This window comes from Clarias gariepinus, chromosome 23 (assembly GCF_024256425.1).
Source record: "Clarias gariepinus isolate MV-2021 ecotype Netherlands chromosome 23, CGAR_prim_01v2, whole genome shotgun sequence".
NCBI lineage: Eukaryota > Metazoa > Chordata > Actinopteri > Siluriformes > Clariidae > Clarias > Clarias gariepinus.
In genome coordinates, this window is record NC_071122.1 from 24686867 (window position 1) to 24708371 (window position 21505).

Consider the following 21505-nt stretch of genomic DNA (forward strand, 5'->3'; position numbering starts at 1 on the left):
GATTGTCCGAGGCATGTCCGGTGTCTAATGTTTATCTGATAAGGTTTTTCATTATCAGATTCATCTCGCACATCACTCTGGACTGGAGGTTGTGTGTGTGTCATAGTGAGTTTGTTTATTCTTTCATTCTTTTTTATTTTTAACGTGTTTAAATTTTCTTGTCTCTAACACTGAAAAGGTCTTTTAGAATCTGAGCATCATCAGTTCAGTTTTATTTTTAAATGTAGAAACTTTTTACTCTGGGGTCTCTCTTTGACACACACACAGACACACACATTAAACACACTTTCGGTATAGAATAAAAAAAATAGCTAATGAGATGATGTGAATTATAGCCACCTGAGCTGAAATAAAGAAACTCTAGGAACAGACAGGAATAAAACATGATGTTATTGTTATAAAATTAATGCAGTAGGTGTGTGTGTGTGTTTGTGTGTGTGTGCGTAAGAGAGACAGCATGGGAAAACCTTCACACAGTGCAAATTCTTGCAATTAAAAGCAAAGCTGGAGGAGTTTTAAAGCCTGACCCTACATGTATACAACTAAAATCTAAATTTTGAAGAATCTCCTAAGCTCTAAACACCTCTTCAAAATTTACAAAAGAACAAATACAAAGTTGAAGTTGTTCGGTTAATATTTACACACATACAATGTTTGGAATGAAGTCGTCCAAGCTGCTGTCTACTAGGGACGGCAATCGTAAGGGACCAGCCGATACGATATTATCACGATACCCAGGGGCCGATTCAATCTGTATCATGAGTATATGAGTATCTCTCTCTATATATGTATAGTTGCACATCTAAACGATCAAAGGCAATAATTTGCTCCTATTACACGACGCTGTGCTGCCTGATGATGTGAAAGACATTTAAGCCTGTAGGATTATAGAGAAACATTTTACCATCTCAAAAGCAAACACACACAAATTGACATTATTTTGGAGTCAGTGTGATCAGACATGAGCTGCCATACAAAAGGATTAAGATACGCAATCTCTGTCGTATACTGTAAGAGAAAGTGTCTCTCGTGCTGTCCGAGTTGTTTGAGGTTGAGAACTTCTACAACAGTGTCCTTCTCCTCTCTGAGTGAGCAAGTGAGTGCCTTTACGGGGTCAGTGTAATCTGGGCAAGTTTCCTAGAAAAGGTCTTTCCCATGCTATCTCTTCTATTTCAGAGTTAATGTTAATTCATTAATTGTATGACTCATTAATGACTCACGTGCTCGAGTCTGGACTCACGTTCTACACAACCTTGCTAAATAAGAGGCAGTGTGTATACCACGACGCTCTCATCCAAGCAGGTTCCTTCCCTAAACGTTAAACTGTATCCCACAGAGCTTTTTGTTTCGATTGCCTTAGGTAACAGAAAATCTACAAACATCTACAACACAAACATGAAACAATCACTTGAAGGTAAAAAATAAATGCAGCAGGCAGTCCTGTTTGTGTCTCTCGCAGCAGGAAGACTCGTGGAGAATCTCAGCAGGTCTGGTGACGCTCAAAACCTCCTCGGTCGATCTCAGAACCGCTCGGGCTTTCCTGCAGCCTCAGACCTGGGAGGGATTTTCATGCAGGAATCAATCAAGAGATCTTAAAACTTTTTAAAACAAGAAACGTTATATGATGGTGGCGCTGCCTTTACACACCTCCTGCACCCTGAGATCTACAGTTTGAGTCGGGTTACATCTGATTCCTTGTGTGAAAGAAAATCTCTTTGTGTCTCTTAGCTCCGCCCACCGAACTTATTTGCATAATATGTGCAAGTTACTCAGGACGGGTTAAGCTCTTCTCCCTGGCCCTGGTGAAGTCTGGTGCCCTTCATCGTTGTGGTTTAAACCACTTGGTCAAAAAACGCCAATCGGATTTCTGCACCCATTTTTCCAGCTTAACATAAATAAGCTAAACTTGTCGTAATAATAAGAGTCGTACAGTCTGGTGTCTGTACATCAGCAGGCAGTAAATCAGCCCTATTTGTGCAGAAATGCTTGGACCCCAGTGATCGCTGCTTGTGGCATTATTCTTTTTGGTTTCGATTTATCTTAAACGGCCTTATTTTCCGCTTTGAGTGTAAAAATGCTTGAACCTTCACTGGTGGTGAGTCGAAACCCTGGCACCATTAACTAAGTGAAGTCGGCGAGTGTGTGGACGTTTCTCAGGACACTGGAGACACAGAGTGTCGGTGTGTCTGGGCATGTGTACCTGATATGTTGAGATCACGCGCTGGTGTGGGGTCGCTGCACGCCGAACGCTGTGATGAAGACATTGACGACGACGATGATGAAGACGAGGGCCGTGGAGATGTTTTCCAGGACGTTCAGCTGAAAGTGCTTGCTCTCGTCGTTCAGATTCCACTTCACTAAACGACGACACCATGGAGAATTAATGGACAGTAACGATAAGGAGAAGGAGAATGATATGTACACAAAACATGAGGAATAACGAGCGGTTTAAATCGCGGCCAATAACACCGCTGCTGACACACACATCATTTCATTTTATATTTCATCTTTCACTCACGTCTTTACCCTTTTATATCACACATTCTAAACATTCTGTATAATTCCATTTCTGTTTTCATTACAATTTTTTTATGGCTACTTAAAAATTTGTAAATTTGTAGCTTGTACATTCGTTTTAATTAGTGCAATAGTTTCTTTGAGTAAGCATTACACTGCATGCGGTACCGTTATACTGTGTGTGTTTGTGTACATGACAAATAAAAAAATTGATTTGATAATACGTTGATACTTATGTTGAGCTAGAGGAAGTTCTCAGTTTTGGCTCATAAAGCACATCTCCTGTTGTGTGTGTGTGTGTGTGCACTCCTCACCGATGAAGATGAGCAAAACCCCGACGATGACCTGCAGGATGAGTGAGATGCTGATGAGTGTGATGAGCGCTGAGTAGAAGCTGAAGGTCGGACCCTGCTCCAGCACGGCCTTCAGCTGAGACGCGTTAGCCATCAGCAGCGCTACGTCCAGCATGCTTTCCGCCGCACTCTTCTTATTAGCGTAGTGGTTCATGTTGAGAGGGCGGGCCATCCTCCTTCGGGGTCCCTGGACACACACACACACAAACACGAGCACTATTATTACAGCATCCTGAGCATGGGTGATGAACAGTAATTACACCGGGATAAATAGAGCATCACCGAGGAAATGATGCGTTTTAAAAAAGCCTACTATTACAAGACAGTTAACATCTGGAGGATTGGAAACCTGACTCTTTTTTTGTTCATCACACACACACACACTTTTAACAGCTCCATAAGGAGAGCTAGGAAAAAAAATAATAAAGTCACTGATACATTAAGTTTGGGACTTTAAATGTAATGCTTGTTACAAAAGATTGCTGCTGAATTCTGATTGCTCAGAAGGTGGAACAGCAGCTGTACTTTATGGTTTCTATAGTAACGGCTCGTCAAGGTGACCCCTGATCTGGTGAAGTTTTCCATGGAAGGAGTCTCCAGTCTTAGTGCTTGGTAACAGTCAGAGGTAAAGCTGTAACCTTTCAGACATCTTCAGGACAGAGGAGTTTACGTTTGTTTGCAGTTTGACGCCACATGTGTTTCAGTTCCTGTCTTCTCAACCGTTTATAGAGAGAGAGAGAGAGAGAGAGAGAGAAACTAGCGAGGGAACGACTGTCTTAGCTAACCCTGTTACTTAAACCTTTCACTGTTCTGAGATCAGTGTGAAATTCCAGGCCCGAAGCCCTGTGTGTTTTTCCCACAGAGGAAGTGAAAGGCAGTTCAGGGTTTGCTGCAGGAAGACTGATGACCCTGAGGGTCACGGATAACCCGAAGGCATTTCCTTCCTCATACTAAACAAGCGCTCATACGCTTAAGTTGGGTGGTTGTGGCTTATGGTTTTAGGAGGACCAGAAGGTGAGGAATCCAAACCCAAACACCAACAAGCTGACTCCGCAGGGCTCCTGAGAACGGCCCCTAACATACAGGAACCCGACCAGAAATATTGTGGATTCTGGTGAGAACACTGGCGTATTACTAGGGCTCTAGGGCTCTCTTCAATCTCAGCAAACATGTCAATTCTTTATGTAGAATATTGAGGAGAACAGGAATCTATCCATTTTTCTCGAAGCGCTCTCCTGGCACTTCACAAAGCTGCAGAACTTTTCTGTTTTTTTTCTGATCTCGTGGTTTAAAATTCCACAGAATGACAATTTTCTCAGCAAATTCACCCTGTATGAGACTTTACTCCGGGCTTTGACTCGATCAGCTATAGCGTGGCCGCCCCTGGGCTCTGACCTACTGTAGGAACTTCCTACTGTAGGAACCCACCAAAAAAGCTATTTTACAATTTAGGCATCAAATTATGTACATTTACCTTTTCAAATCAATTCATTTCAACTTATTTATATAATGCTTTTAACAATGGTCATTATCGCATAGCAGCTTCACCGGATTAAAAGAAAATTAGGAAAATGTGTTCAAATGAGAGAAAATATGAATGAATCAGATTGATCAGATCGTCCCTGATGAACGAGCCGAGGGCGACGGTGCTGAGGGAAAAACACCCTGAGATGGCAATAGGAAGAAACCTTGAGAGGAACCAGACTCAGCAGGGTGATACCGGACAGCAGATCTGCACACCATCCCTCGCTACACGGTCTAACCAACAGCCTTCTGTTTCACTGAATCGTGATTAATGTTAAATCACCTTTCTAATTTCTCTCTGAAGTATTCAAGTCATTTTCCAGCCTCCATGCCGTCACGCTCTGCATGTAGAAGAGCATGTTTAGTGGCAGACGTTGATCACAGAGCTGCTCTACTGACAGCTTCAGGAGATCCTGAGTAAAGAATGTGTGTGAGTGATTGGATTCTTGGTCAGAGGCTCCATCAACCACTCAACCACTACTCATCCTCAGTTCCCCTTTTTGTTATTCTTCATAGCCTACTCACTGTTCACAGTCATATCTATCTATTTATATACACTACCGTTCAAAAGTTTGGGGTCACTTGCAAATTTCTTTGTTTTTGTTTAGTGATTTATTTTCTACATTCTACAACAATACTGGGGATTTCAAAACTATAAAATAAAGTAATTACGTAACAACAAGAAAAACAAGAGTTAGTTGTTATTTTAAGACACAGAGGTCGGCCTTTCTGTAATAGTTCTTACAAGAACAGCAAAATCCGTCAAGCACCATAATGAAACTGGCTCTCATGAAGGCCGTCCCAGGAGGGCGAGACCAAAACCTACCTCTGCTACAGACGAGAAGTTCATTTAGAGTTATCAGCCTGAAAAATGACCAATTAACAGCACCTCAGATTAGAGGCGTTATGAAGTCTTTACAGAGCAGAAGTAGCAGAAACATCTCACCATTAACTGTTCAAAGGAGATTAATGCATTTTTTGGACGCCTTCAGCATTCCTTTACAATGTAGAAAGAAATAAAAATCAGGAACCATCATGGAGTTAGAAAGTGTTCTAATACTTTTGAACGGTAGTGTATCTACTCATAATGCACACTTATCTGCATCAGTCTCTACCTCAGTCTTGACTCTTCTGTCACTTTCAATGCCTAGAACTCATCGCACATGTCGGTTTTCTGTAATCTATCCGATAATATTCATCCTCACTCAGCGATATTTACTCGTATTCATTCCATACCCTTTGTACCTGTTGGAAACGTCTTCCTTTGTCGAATCAGGGACCAGGAGATGTTGGGAAATCTTTCAAGCAGAAGTTACTCGAAGTCTGTCTGTAGCTCAGCACTGTAGAGTTTATACCTTTCAAGGGGGAGGGGTACAAAGAGTGTGGAGATGTGGAGACAATCCAAACAGTGCAGGAATCAGCCTGGTAAGGGGATTTCCCCAGCCCTGATCTCATCAGCATAACAGTGCCACTCAAATGCATCGGTGCTGATCTAATCAGCCTGACAGTATCGCCCGGACCTTAATATTATCAAATAGAGACAAAGGCACAGACTGGCCTCGAGAGTCACATTTACTTTGGGACGACATTAAGACTAAATGACTAGATTTGCTTTAAAATCCAAGTCTCCGGACTTGATCTCCTTAGAATGTCATAATTTTTACCCTAAAATGTAAAACCCAATCTGCATAACTTTTTCAGTTTATATACTATTATGTGGAACCTAGATTTAAAATTCTATACATCTGTAATCCAACATAGCTTAGTTATTTCTGTTTTAGTATGTTTTCTTGTTTTTGACCTCACCATACATGATTGACGATCTGTAATCGCTCCTACATGTTTGTTGTCTATTATGTCACTCTCCTTGCGATGGGATGTTGGAAGTTTCCTTCAGGATTAATAAAGTATCTCCTGCATTCATCCATCTAACAGTCAAAGACTAACATGTCTTTCATCCAAAAATAAAAAGACATAACGATGCTTAAACATCCTATATATGCCTAGACTTGCTCGAATACCGAAAAAGAATCAGGAACTTTTTGTTCGCTTCCTCTCTGGCAGGAAAAGCAAACACCGAGTGTGTGTCACTTAAATACAGGATGCTGTGGTCCTTTATGCCACCTGCCAGTCATTGTGTGTTATTATTGTAGCGTGGTGGTGTGTGTTTGTGGGCTGTTTTCCGGTCCAAAGTGAGGTTACGAAACTCATGGCCTGATAAGTGTACATCAGAACGTGTGTGTGTGTGTGTGTGTGTGTGTGTGTGGTGTGTTTATATGTGGGGGGAACAGAGACCTGGTTCTATACAGAAGTTAAACATTACATCCACTGGGGCACCTTTTCTGTGCTAACCTGGTGAACAGGTTTATCAGGTTAAGTTGCCTTTTAAATGTCCAGCTTTTATTTTATTTTAGCGTATTATACTCTCAGGACTCTTCTTTTGAAATGACATCATGACACTGGTGAACAGGATTATGGGATTTCCCTGTGGGTTTAAAATGATGAAGACACATGAAGGCAGAAACGCGGCCCTGCAGTGCTGAGAATACAGAGTGCAGCGGTAATATCAGGGCAGGAGAAGAACAGCGGCATGTGGGCAAACCCTCTAACCCCTCCAGTGATCACGTGACGCAGTCAGAGCTCAGTGAAAACAGGAAATAGCTCCAGTCCCGTCCTTAATGCAGTCCAAGGTTAAGAAAGGGGAAACCACAAGACAATTCCAGAGAGTGTATATATACAGTGTTGGGGGGGGTTACTTTTTAAAGTAACTAATTACATTACAAAATGACTGTCTTTAAAAAAGTAATCAGTTACATTACAGCGTTACTTTCTGATAAAAGTAACTAGTTCAAATACTTTTCTATTGCAGAAAATGAAAACTCCTTTGTGATTCCTCATGCATGTTGTTTTAGTCAAGACCTTTATAATTATTCTACCATCATCACTCAGCGAAGTTTGACCCATAATCTGTTAACTACCAATACCCCTATCTCACCTACTAATACCCCTATCTCACCTACTAATACCCCTATCTCACCTACCAATACCCCTATCTCACCTGCGTGGTTTCACGCGGTTGTCGTAAGTACGGTTCATCATGATTCACCGCGAGTTTTGGTGCTGTGATTAAGTTTCCATCTTCCCGCGCATCGGTCCTCGCATATTCAAACCGCATAGGTGAGATAGGGGTATAACAGCAGGAATACCAGAGGGGGCGGGTTATTGGGGGCGGGGCTTGTAGGACGACTTTCACTCACACACACACACACACACACACACACACTAATGGATTGGGAATGACTGCTGTCTGGCTCACAGATTACATAAATTGTCTAAAGAACGTCTAACATTTTTGAAAAAAACAAACTAAATAACTGAGCACTTAAATGGCGGACCTAACGCGTTAGACTACGATCAGGAAAGGTGTTCTGAGAGTCGAGTTCTTTTTCGAGTCTGAATGTGTCGTACGAAACATCTTAATGTTGAACAGCTGGACAGCTGTGTCAGGTTTGTTGTCCTGATGTTTGGAATTCGGTAGAACGTCTTCGTCTGTGTTTATGAAGCTTCAGCAGACGGACGCTTTTGTGCGCCAGTGCTTTCGGGTGGATCCCAGGCTCTGTTTAACAGACGAGACCTTGTGTGGGACGGGGGACAGACTCAACACATACACACACATGCACACACACACACACGAACACATGCACACACACATAAACTCTATCTCTCTCTCGGCTCCTCTGACTGAGTCATTTATCTGAATGGTGCAGTCTGTTATCTCTTTTTATCCCTGCTTACACTGGATCTCTCTCACACACACACACACACACACACACACACACATATACACACATATACACACACACACACTTTCTCAACCCTTTTCTTCTAAATGTCATGTGCCTCTCAGATCTTTAAGACCTTCCTCATGGTAATTATTTATAGCTGAATTCATCTGCAGTGTAACAGGGTGGTGTGTGTGTGTACGCTTCTTCCCTTTCCTCAGAACAAAACAAGTTAGGAAACACTCAGGTTTCTGTAAAAAGTGGAAGCAGTGAGACTTGCCGTACACGACGCCCCACACTTCGTGTTTCAGCTTCCCAATAAGAGCCGTTAATTAGTTTTATAGATGCCCCTGTTGCCTGTTATTTCCCTGATTATTGGATACAAAAACTTTTACAGTAGCTTTATTAAAGAGCAGGCGATAATAATACGCAAAATAAAAAGACGAAGCTAAAAAAATAAATAACTATAAATAAATATAAAACAAATAATTTGCTTTAAAATCGGATATACATACAATTTTAAACTAGGGCATTTAATACTAATACTGCTATTAATAATAATAATAATAATAATAATAAAGCACTGCCTTTATGCCGTGAAACTTTCAGAACTGCAGGTTTTGACTTTTCTGCGGTTCTATTCGTAAGCAACACTTAACTACCTTACGGACATCATAACCACTCACCTAGCTACACACATCACTATAATTAACACACATTCTTTACTAGCAGTCATTGTTATTTGACTGATGAAGCGGTTTACACTTTTTCCCATCAGTGTAATGAAGCTCCGACTGTACTGGTGGCTGTTTATTACAATAATTGCCATAGCGCATTGGTTTATGCCTGATGCTAATATTAGCCTCACTTTGTGTCACTCTGAGGACTGGATGCTGAGATGCTGAGACACTGATGTTTTGTGGTTGTGAATAGTGATGGGTCGTTCATGAACGATTCGTTCTTTTTGAACGAGTCTCAACGTGACTCAGAAGAACGAGTCGTTTCAAAGAGTGATTCGTTCATTTTCCACTGGGCGTGCATGCGCAAAGCATCGCCAAACCTCCGTAGGTTATGTACAGGAAACAAAAATGAGTAGTTACCTTTGAGTCTTTGGTCCGAATTGTTTGTTCTGTCGTCACGTGACTCCCATTGACGCTATGCAGTGCAACAGATTCAAAAGAACAAATGACTCAGACTGGAAGATACGAGAGGTGAGCTGCTCATTCTGTTTATTATAACATGTCCTTAGCTGCATTGTAATATTTTCATTACTGGAACTATAGCCATTTCAAAAATTTCTGTGTGTGTAGATGTGTTGGGGGTCTGTTTAATGAAAATGTGTTTTATTTCTGATCAAAAGAAAGAAATGATTCAATGATCTTTCAAAAAAAGATTCGTTCATTTTGATGACCGAGATTCAAAGAACTGAGTCACTAAAATGATTCAAACTTTCATCACTAGTAGTAAAAGGTTTCTCTACACTAATTACTGTTCAACTCAATCCCGAGTTATTTATCTAACACTTTCAACAATGGACACGGCACATATTTATCACAAAGTAGGTTAATTCCAGATATAAATGTAATATAAAAAAAAGGGATCAGATGTATTGCTTGGTCACTGTGACTCAATACCAAAATGTACCATCATAAATAAAATTATTCTACGGTTGTGATATGGCCAAAAACCCCATAATTGTATAACAGGAATATCTTTCTTTCTCTTCTCCATTTTGCATCCTGTGCAATCGAACAAACAAACAAACAAGTCTTCATGTTGTGTGTCACATCCTCTGAGCGACACACAGTCACCTGTATGTACTGTAGTTGGAATTCTAAATTGAATGGATTAAACAAAATCAAAAGTTACTGAAGCCCTAAATCCGGACACCATCATATCATATCATATCATACAAGTCTGGAAAGCAGTTATTATACATGTGGAGAATGTTATTATTCCCAACAGCTGCTTTGTTGAGCATAAAACAACATCTTTTACTTATTCTATATGTTCTGTATGTTATAGACGAAGAACATTGCAATACCAAATGATATAAATCAAAATAAATTAACAACATTAGCATCACATTTTATAATTCTGTTCACCAAACCAGAGCTTAGAGAAACATGGGTACTTTTTGGAAACCGAAGTCACATGTCACGTGCTCAGACCTTTCGCAAGATTAATGAGTGTCAGAATGAATGGACTTTCATATGACCTCAGATTAGCGCATGGTTAGCAGGAGCACAGGGGGACTGTGAATGAAACTGAAACAGGGAAAGTCGAGGGATTTCTGTTATTTAAACATGAGCTCCGGCGACTCACTGCGAGTCAGGTGACAGGAATTACTTGGAGTTTTCATGGTTACAAGCCTAGTAACCATAGTTTTCAAGCCTAGATTCAAGTTTTAATCTAACTCTACAACTTCAGACTGTAACCTCAGTCATGGTCTGGTACAGATGACAGGCTGATGTGTCCAGATGTGCTTATGGTTTATTCTTTATACTATGAATTAACTTAGACTTAAGTGGGCAGTTTACGGCTAAATTTAACCTAACTTTTTTTCCAGGGTGTCACCGCAGTGTTCTCGGAAAAAAAGAAGTAGAAACAATCTGCAAAAAAAGAGAAAACTGTTTTTCACATGATCAGCAAAAAAAATAAAAAATTTCTTTGAAAGCTGTGCAAGATTATGAGCACAGTGGAGAAGTGCCGCTGCTGACTCTACACCCTTCTTCATTTCTCCGGAAACTTTAAAAATGCCACCAACTCCACAGCTTTGTCAGCGGGGTGATGAGAAATCCAGGACTGCACAGAACCAGTTAATATCAAGCTCCATGTCGGAATAAAATCCCTAGCTTTACTCTAAACACACATGTCAGGAATCTCCTTCAGCTCTGCCTCCATTACCATCGTCCCTGAGCACCTACAAGAGAACCTCAGCACTTTACATGTCCCACACAGACTACCTTTCCTTAGGACTCACAGATGACAAGACAGTGTCCCTTTACCCCTCTTATGTTCCAGCTACACGAATGTGGTAAATCTGTAAAGATGTAAAGTTTACTGTGCTCTGCGATCTCAAAGGGGAGACGCATACACAAACCATTAACAACACAACTTAGCAAAGGATGTATTTCTTATGGCAAACTTATCTACCCCAGCAATATGCTAATGTTAAAGCTTTCTGTGGGGAGAAAAGATAAGAAGATGATGATCAGGGCTTCAAGTAATGTAATGTAATCATCTAGACTTTTCAGAAAATAATCAGAAGACCTGTGGCCTCACTTGAAGCCCTGATCATCATCAGGACAAAGACACAGGTGGGGAAAATCACTCTGTTGATTAACTATTTTAAAAACCTATTTGATAAGTGACTCCCCTCCCTGATAACCACCTGACCATCAGCTCCTTTACATTACCAGTTTATTTACCAGGCAAAAAAAAATCACATTGCAATGTTTTTACATTTAGGCATTTGGCAGGCGCTCTTATCCATGTTTCCGACGTTGGATAGATACTTACAGTACACTGGTTTATTAGGTTTTTAACTAAGTGCCATCAGTCACACTCTGTTGGAAAGGGTTTTTTATTTTTTTGACATACAGTATATTGCGATTACGATTTAAACTGTGCTGTGTAACTATTACATGTACCATTTTATTCAAAAGTATTTATCGAGTCTAACCGCAAATAACGAAACTAATGATCTCATTTAGATGATGCTAGCAAATATTTACTCATCATCCCAAAACTATTATAAAAAAATAAACAAATAGTTAAATTATTGTTAAACACTACGTAAATTCCTGACTATAACCTGTAATAAATTAAAGCCTTTCGTGATTAAATGATGCACTAAATTACTGCTATTTATTGTTTATTCGATGTTCTTATTACTATGTATAGTCTGGCTAATATGCATTACTAATTATACCACTGAGCTCGTTAGCTGCTATTTATTCCTTCGCTGTAATATTAATTACAACTGTGTCTAAACATTTCTGGTTAAGGTGCAACATTTGGCTCTTATGATGGAATCACATTGTTTGTTGTGTTGTCTGAGTCTAAACCTGTGTTGACCGTATCAACACCAAGCACAGATCCTAAGCCATATAAATGTACATTATTCTGATTTTTAATTGTAAGGAAGCAGTCTGTAGTTAACTCCCAGTACAGCCAGTTCCAAGCCAAGCTGGGGGAAAAAACTTAATAGATTTTTTTTGGGAAAAAAAAATGTTTAATTACATTGTGTATTCATTTACTTTAGGTTATTTTTATTATTTAGATTAAATTTTTTGAGGTTTCACAAGATGCTAGAACTTCTGTGAAACAGATTTCAGAATACAGTTTAGTTACTTTATTTATATTATTATTATTATTATCATTATTATTTTCATAAGTAGACGGTTAAAGAGTTTGTAGAAATAGTTAAAAGGTTGAACCTTAAAACAATCTAATAAGCTTTAATGTAATCAGTGATATTATTATTATTATTTCAGCTTGAAGCCCACGTACATGTCTGTCTGCAACAAAGATAAACACCTTTTTTCAACTTCAATTTCACAAAATTTTGTTTGGTGTGACATTAAATTGTATTGTTTTTCACTAGACTGGTGGCTAAATATTATGAAATGGGACAAAATGTACCCGGGTCACATCAAAGATTTTTGAATTTACTGTCATTTCATCTTATTACAATCAATGGGAAAGCACAGATATAGCACAGTTTACGTTCACACCTTGATTACACTGAGTCGTACTTCTTTTGTCATCAGTCAAATACACTCCCTGTTTAGTAATCAGAGAGTGAATTACAGATTAGAAAACAAAAATTCACTTATACCACTTCAGCGCTGTTATTTCAGCCAAAGTGAAAATATGAACTAATCCCAGTAAAAATATTCACTTTATCTTTTTTAATTAATATCTATTGGAGCAGGTGTTTGTTTACATTGAGACAGTAGCGCATTAGTAGATTATTTTACAGTAGATTATTAAATCCCACACATAACTGTTTACATTTAGATCTCAGTGCAGGTTAAACTTCAGGTAGAGATCTAAGTACAATAAAAAGAACGATGTCTGTCACCTTTTCACCTCATTAAATTCTCTCAATTATTTTCACTTACATGTGCGTATCTTGAAAGTTTGTACCTCGAATGTTCATATGTAGGGGACGTACTGTACTGTACAGCCAAAGTTTAATAAAATCCTGTGCAGGCAGTTTTGTGTGATACTGTGACTAAAACCCAGCTGGACAGACAGACCCTAGAGGTTTCTGGTCCTCTAATGTATGAAGTATAAAGATGTTTATAGAGCGAGTTCTGACTGATGTACAGACTAAACCTTTCTTTTATTTACAGCATATAGGCATTATAGTTAATAATAATAATAATAATAAAAACAAAACCTTTTCCTTATTATATCACTTTACATTAACAGGTCGTTAGGGCTAGCTGGTTACTGTAACCATAGCAACGCACACACACACACACACACACACACACACACAGAGTCTATTCACAATGTCCTTGTGTGTCACAGAATGAGCAGAGAAGCGAGCAGTAGTGAGTGAAACCCCTGAGGTGACCGTGTTATTGTTCAGATCTCTGACCGGAAGTCAACAGTTCAGCCGCTAAACTGCCGGCTCGCGCGCTCTGGTACAATGTTACTGCGCGCGTTTGAAGTGTTTTATTCACTAATGGGATAGACACTGAAACACGGAAAAGCGCGCGCGCTCACACACACTAACCTCTCCGTCCTCTCTCAGTCTGTCCGCAACTCCGTTCATCTCCATCGCTTCAGACGCCATCACCGCCGAGTGTGTGTGTAAAACACAGGCTGAGTGTGTGTGTGTGTGTGTGAGAGAGAGAGAGTATGTATACTGGGCAGGAGCAGTGCAGGCAGTGGGTTGGGTTAAAGCCCACACTCCTCTTTCCCGTCCCCTCCTACACCGCATGATAACAGAGCTAAACCCCAGTCCACCACTGCACTGTCTCCCAGGTCCACTCAGACTGTAATAATGGCCTCCTCTACATTGTACACTCTTTGATCTCTTTGAAGTCACCATGGTACTGATGGTTCAGAGCGCTCTCCTTTTCTTCTCCGGATGCCCCAAACAGTCAGAATGGGGATTCATCAGAGAAAATGTGGCTTCTTTGCTGCCCTTTTTGAAATGTACTGTATGAAGGTGAGCGCTAAGATAGCAGGAACAAAAAAAAAAAATCCCAAGACCATTCATGTGTGGTGTCACAATTTTGCCTAAGAACACAGCCATGAATAAAGAACAGTGAAAAAACCCCTCCGAGAGTGACTTCTCCCAACCACCCCAGAACAGTGTGGTGATGAGCAATGTCTTTTCCAACATGATGGCGCTCCTCACCATAAGGCAAAAGTGATAACTAAGTGGCTCAGGATTTCAAAACGTTGAAATTTTGGGTTTATAAACAGAAAACTCCCCAGACCTAAATCTTATTGAGATTTAGGGAACTTGTGGTTAGGGAAGATGAGTACTTGTGGTCGATCCTCAAGAGAAAATTCTCAACAAAAACTCCAAAAAACTCCAAGCATTACGTATATGCAAGTGTTGGACTGCGCCATCAGTCAGGTTGTGGCCTAGGAGTTGGTTGACAGCATGTCTGGGCGAATTGCAGAGGTCTTGGGTTAGGAACATAGTGGTTAACCCTAACACTAACCCTGGGTGGACGCTGCAAATAGTCACTCTTTAAACCTTAATGTAATTGTCTTTGTTATAAAAGCCTTTGACACTTCACTATACCAGAGTAACATCTGACACAATTGATCTACAAACAATTTAAGCCACCTTTCCAATTTATTTTGTACAATTTTTCCTTGAGAATTCATAAACTTATTCAACTTCAAGGACCATGATTCCTTAAGGTTATTAAAAGCTATTAAAGGTTATGATCCTTAAACTTATTCCTTATGTGCTTCCCCAGGTAAACATAGACACTAATGATAGAAGAAGATTAACTTTTTCGTGACAATAACCAGTACAGTGTGTCTATTAATTTCTGAGAGAAATAGAGGTTTCTCAAACCCCAGCCATCAACAAGAGCAAAAATGACAAATGAGTTTCAGAGGGATTTCAGTTTCTACTGCCACCTTCTGGCGGTGAAGCATAAGCACGTGCAAAATGAAACCTGAACAAATGTAAAGCCTTATCCTAAGATTTAAGTCAGTCACCTTTAGCTTTGATTGCACACACACAATGTGGGGTCCAAATCATGTGTGAAAATGATTCCTCATGTTCCCAGAACCTCTTTCACCCTTTTTGTTTCCTGGAATAATGGAGTGCTATCAGGGCAGAAAAACTGTGAAAATGTGAAAACCTGGTCATGATGGGTGCTTTGCTTTAAGCGCTTCGCTTTTTCTGACCACATTTCTTCCTCAAAGTTGACGGTTCAGCGCTGACCTTCCAGGTTTTTTGTTCCTATGTCCTATATTTTACACTCGAGACTATTCAACCTTGAAAAACTTGGTAGGTTTACTTCAAACAGTTACAAACTCTTAGCAGTTTGAATTAAATGATTCAATTAACAATAATTTAAACAGCTCACACAACTAATAATAACAAGTGTTTTCCACAAAGTTAACACAAAATGCTACTTTAATAACTACTACAGTATCGAAATTATTCAACCCCTTAATGAGAAACATCTTCAGTACTTAGTAGTCACTTCAGCTGTTATGACCTGGCTGTAGGTCTGTGATGTAACGTATAGTCAGACACCAGCATCTGGCAGTGTTGTTAAGGAATCTTAGTCCATTCAGTTTAGTAGGATACTTAGGTTTGTGTGCTGCAACTGCCTTTTTTCAGATTTTTCTATTGGATTTAAATCAGGTGTCTGTGATGGCCACACAAGAACCCTCCAGGACTTCATCTGAAACCAAGTTGGGCCTTGTTGGACCCTAAAGTATGCTTAGGTTCACTGCCCAGTTGTAATATATAATTGAATAAAAAATTTCCTTGACTGAATGTTAAATAATTCTGAGACTGCAGTACTCATTAAAAGGGCCATTTAAGTTAATTAAATTTGGGCAAATCATTTGTTATATTAGTTTTGTTGGCTATTTTGAATTGCCAATCTTTCATTGATTTATTACAAACAGCTACAAATTGGTATTTTTTGCCAAAAAACAAACAAACAAAAAAAAACCAACTCATTTTCAATGGGCGTTTAATAATTTTGAGTGTAAGTTTAATTTATACCTAAATATCTATTTAATTTTTATTTAAATTTTATCCTATACATAAAAACTTATGTTCTACAGTATCTACAGTATCTGTCAAAACAGAATTTTATTGCCTATATGAAACAAACAAACAAGAAAATCTTACACACAATGTGAGAAGTAATAATTCAGTTTAAAAATACAAGTAAATAGGTAAACAGTGATATTAAATACAGTAATATGCATTTCTTTGTGAACACATTTCTTTTTATTTGCATTTACAGGTTCATACTTTAATCATTGTAATCTCCTTCAGAGGGAACATTTGCAGAAATTGTGTGAACATCCAGGGGCACTGAACAGCTCTACTGTAATTTACTGGGGATATAAATTGTAACACAAGATCACACAGTGGTAATAATTGCACACAGCAAAAATCTGACATAAGTGAAAGCCTAAACAACATGCGAGCTCAGACTTACAGAGTAAACAGCTGCGCTTTCAAGCCTGAACTCTTACAGCAGAATCAGTCAGTCAGGCTCTAAACACATAGCATTAAGCTAATTACCAGCTGCTACATTCACAAAGCCTCTGGCACTGAGCGCTGTAGTAAACCCACGCTGTGTGTGAGCCACATTATCATTACTGCCAGCCATATTACTGAAGGATATACAGGTAAAGCTGCACGCAAGACTATTTTAATTCTTTTATCAAACTCTTTTCAGCTATAGTCTTTATGAAATTAATTTTGCTTTATAAAGCTGTACCCTTAAAGTGCTATATGAATTCGATATTTCAATGATATCTTCATGTTTCATACATTGGAGAACCCGAAACTATCTCCGAATTTTTTTGTCTGTATGTCTTTCCGGCCAGATTTTTTTCGCAGCATCACGCAAAACTGGCTGGACAGAATTGAATAAAACTTTAGCAGTACTTTGGTTTTTGCCTCAAGTTAAACCTGCTACATAAAGGAAATCAAATTGTTGAATAGAAGTGACGTTATGTGCAGTTTTGTGCCATTTTACAAACCCGGACGTTTTGACAGCGCACACTGCGTGTGCGTTAAACTGCTGGACTGAATTTAATGAATCATTTGCAGTCCTTAGATCTCTGCCTGAAGTTTAATCTGCACCATAAGTGAAATCTAAATGTTGAGTAAAAGCGATGTTATGAACAGCTATGTGTCGGATTTAATAATCTACTTTAAAATAATCTATTTTAAAATAAACTACTCATTACTCATAATATCCAAAAGATATCAATTAGAAGAGATAAAGTGAATATTTTTACTGGGATTAGTTCATATTTTCACTTTGGCTGAAATAACAGCGCTGAAGTGGTATAAGTGAATTTTAACACGCTGGAGTGCTTTTAAGACAAAACTTCATCTTTATCGTTTGATCTACTTTTTCCATTTCTCATCTGTGATTCACTCTCCGATTACCGAACAGGGAGTGTATTTGTCTGAGCACCAAAGAAGGACAACTTAGTGTAAACAAGGCGTAAGATACTCAACCTTACAGAATGGGATTTCTTTGTATTAATAAGTTAGACAGAGAGTTCTGCTGTACAGAGAGACACACAGACATGTACGTGGGCTTCAACCCCAAATAATAATAATAATAATAATAATAATAATAATAATAATAATATCACTGATTACATTAAAGATTAGCAGATTATTTTTAGCTTTTAGGTTTTAACTCTTTATACAAACTCCTTAACCATCTATAACAGGGACTTACACTAGTTAAATAAATAAAGGCAAGAAATACAAGAGTTCCATCACAGTGACAAATACAGTGAGTGTAACAGTACAGGAATAAAGATTTTGTAAGGTTGAGTATCTTACGCCTTGTTTATACACATAAACTCACACATCCAATCATAATACAGACAATTTGGAAACACCAATCAGCCTACGACTCTAGAGAGAGAGAGAGAGAGAGAGAGACCCCGCGCGGACGCGGACGGTAAAAACGGTTCCCGCCCCGAAACGCATCTTTTGCCTGAGCCTTCTGCAGGAGGAAGTGCTGAGATTTCTGTTTTTTTAAGTGCGCATTACGTTATGTCGGTGTGAAGCTGCTGCACAGTGAGGAGGCCGGAGAGGACGCAGAGACAGGGGCATTAACGCAGTGGGGAATAATCTGATCAGACCTGAGCGCGGAGTCGGACACCGTCCACCGGGCAGAAGACATGACGCTGAGGACCAGAGGAGTGTGGACCTCTCAACCCGCCTGCTGTATTAACCGCGGAAACCCCGCCGTGTCACAGTAGACTGCTTATTACCGGCAAAATAAAGCGCGCTTATTAGGATTAAAGAAGCATCGCGCAGGTGTGTGTGTGTGTGTGTGTGTGTGTAACCGAGGGGCTGAAATCTGACCCTGAATTCGCCTTCAGCGAACTCTCTTTTACGCGCCTAATTAGTGCCCATAATAGTGACTGACATGTGTTATACCAGTGTGTTTAGTGTTTATTAGACATAAGGAACACGCAGTTAAAATAATAACAATATCATTATGATGTCATAATAATAATAATAATAATAATAAATGCTTATTGTAGAACCTTATTTTAGACTTAAATCTCATGACACTGTAGGCTACTGTAGGAATATACACACATACAGAATTTTGGACGTGTGTGTGTGTGTGTGTGCGCACAAGGTCGAGGATGCCGGATTGCGTCAGTGTCGGTGGACGTTACTGCAGGTGCGGTGTGATGGCGCATGTGCCCGGAGCTGATCAGCGCGCATTTTGACTATTTTAACGGGACACCGGCGATGGAGGCGGCACTGACGCCGGAGCTGAGGGACTTTCGCGGGGACACGGAGCCCGCCGCAGCGCGAGGAGGAGGCGCGAGCGAGCCGGACTGCCGGAGCTCGGCCAGGCGCAGGTTCATCCGCACCAACCTGTGGTTCTCGGAGTCGGAGGATCACGGACTGGAGACGCCGGAATGCGGCGACATCATCAGCACCGGGATCAGCCGTCCGGTCGGCAACGCGCGCAGAAACCGGTACCGAAAAAGCTCGAGCGCGGGGAGTCCAGTGCGCACCGAGAGCTGCACCGACCCACCGGAACGGAACGGAGAGGCCGAGCAGAAACAAGACCCCGCGGCAGAGAGCGCTGGTGGGAAGCACGAGCACGGGCACGCGGAGGAGGAGGAGGATGAGGAGGAGGAAGCCGGGATGACGGCGGTCAGCACTTCACCCAGCGGCCGCTTCCTCAAGTTCGACGTGGAGCTCGGCAGAGGCTCGTTTAAGACCGTCTACAAGGGCCTGGACACCGAGACATGGGTGGAGGTGGCCTGGTGTGAACTGCAGGTGAGATAAAGATATATATATATATATATATATATATATATATATATAGAAATGATTTTACATCAAAAAGTGAAAACAATCCAGAAAACAAAAACAAACGTCCAAAAACACAGTATTTGTGCTGATTTTATTTGACTTATTCTATACATATAATGCAGAAAATGTGTGGCCAAAGAAGCTACTTCTGAAGTTTATGCAACATGGAAGTGACCGATCATGCTTTCATAGCAAAATTTCAAGTTATAACCTCAGCTGTTTTGGAGAGATGATTTTATATGAGCCCCCCAAAATGGCCATTTTTCAGCTTTATACTGTCTCGCTTCAAACAATAATCATTTAAAATGCGAATTATTTATATTCCTTTGAATATTGATACTAAAATTGGTATATCAATTGCATACTAAAAAAAGCAACACAAAACAATCATGTAGCGTCTGTAACCACAACAAGTCATGTTGCAATATCATAACAATTTTGTATTTTAAACTAATAATACACTTTTTCAAGTTTATGTCTTTTCATGTGAAATCTAAATTGGCCGAGTTTCATCTGAATGACAGTTAAGATCATTAAAATATTTTAATCCCAAATTGTTACGGACACTGAAACATAAATGCTGTATTTAGGAAATGTGTTTCTTTTTATCTGATAAAATATGCATAAAATGTGTATGCGTATAAAAAAAAAAACGAAGCATGGATTGTAAGATAAGAAGCATTACTGTAAGTAGTGTATTATGAAAATTTTATTCTATGATCTTATCTAAAAAATCACTTTTTCACTCATTTTTTGCACCAATACCATGTTTCGGCTGAAAAACATGGAACAATAAAAAGCATACAATGTTTCATTTTAAACAAAATAAAAAAAGTAAATATAAACATCTTACAGGTAAAAAGGTCAGCAGATGTTAACTTGATGTGAATATTAGAAATCAATAAAATTGAAGGAAAACACAAGTTAGAAATTTTTTTCCACGTACGACTGAAAAATAAAAATATCAGAAAAGAGAATTCTTTCACGATTACAGTACATTTTTCTTGGTGCAAAAACAAACTGCAAAACCTCACAGTGCTATCATTGTACATACTGTAATCATTTCTTGTTTGGAACATTACTTCTGTTTGTTATAAAAATTAACAACACCAACAATTATTTTAGAAATCCTCCTTCATGAGGCTCTTTGGGGAGTCTGGTTCTCCTGCAGTATGTTTAAAGAGCGCAGTGCCAAACTGAACATAGACAGGAGTGTAATATGATTACTCAGGGTTATATCAAGGGTAAATATGTGGGGCTGTTATTGATTTTAATGAGCGCGTGCACACACACACACACACACACACACACACACACACACACACACACACACTGCACCATGCTTAAACTGAACATTTAATTATTATTCATTCATTAATGAAAAAAAAATGAATTGTAAGAAAATCTTAGTTTGTGATCCAGTGGATGGAAAAGGATGGAGGTGTGAATCTGAGCTACACTTTTAACAGGGTTGAGATGTTTTAGTCATAATATTAATTCAGAGCCAAACAATCAGGAGCGTTTTCACACTGATAGCTGCTGGCTTTTCCACCACTCGGTCTCTGAGAAGAGAAAAGTACAGCCCATGTATCAGCTTCTCTCTCGCTCAAAGACTACACTTCCCATAAACCCCTGCACCATTAATTCTGCTTGTTTCCTGTAATGTCCAACCACTGGTATTGCTTTCATGCAGGAAGAGGATCCGGGCCTGTTAATGGCGTTGTCAGACAGTCAGTGTGTTCCTCGATCACAAAGCCGGAGCAGCCAAGGCC

At 39.6% G+C, this 21505-nt stretch overlaps 2 protein-coding genes across 8 annotated transcripts in view; one reads left to right on the forward strand and one right to left on the reverse strand.

Moving 5' to 3' along the window:
* Positions 1–126: 126 nt before the first annotated feature.
* On the reverse strand, positions 127–14091 carry ninj1 (ninjurin 1). The gene is made up of 4 exons (XM_053483517.1): positions 13929–14091; positions 2832–3057; positions 2201–2357; positions 127–1554 (listed from the first exon to the last, which is right to left on the reverse strand). The coding sequence occupies exons 1-3, from the start codon at positions 13986–13988 to the stop codon at positions 2215–2217; spliced, it is 429 nt and encodes a 142-aa protein (XP_053339492.1). The 5' UTR covers positions 13989–14091; the 3' UTR covers positions 127–1554; positions 2201–2214.
* A 4325-nt stretch (positions 14092–18416) lies between these two features.
* wnk2 (WNK lysine deficient protein kinase 2) overlaps positions 18417–21505 on the forward strand; it is a 31145-nt gene continuing 28056 nt past the window's right edge. For 6 of the 7 annotated variants that reach the window (XM_053484247.1, XM_053484249.1, XM_053484250.1 and 3 more), the window contains exons 1-2: positions 18417–18710; positions 19042–19697. In XM_053484247.1, the coding sequence (XP_053340222.1) occupies positions 19104–19697 (594 nt within the window). In that variant the 5' untranslated portion in view covers positions 18417–18710; positions 19042–19103. Of the gene's footprint in view, positions 18711–19020; positions 19698–21505 lie in introns of those variants that run through there. The other variant, XM_053484248.1, reaches the window with a different exon arrangement.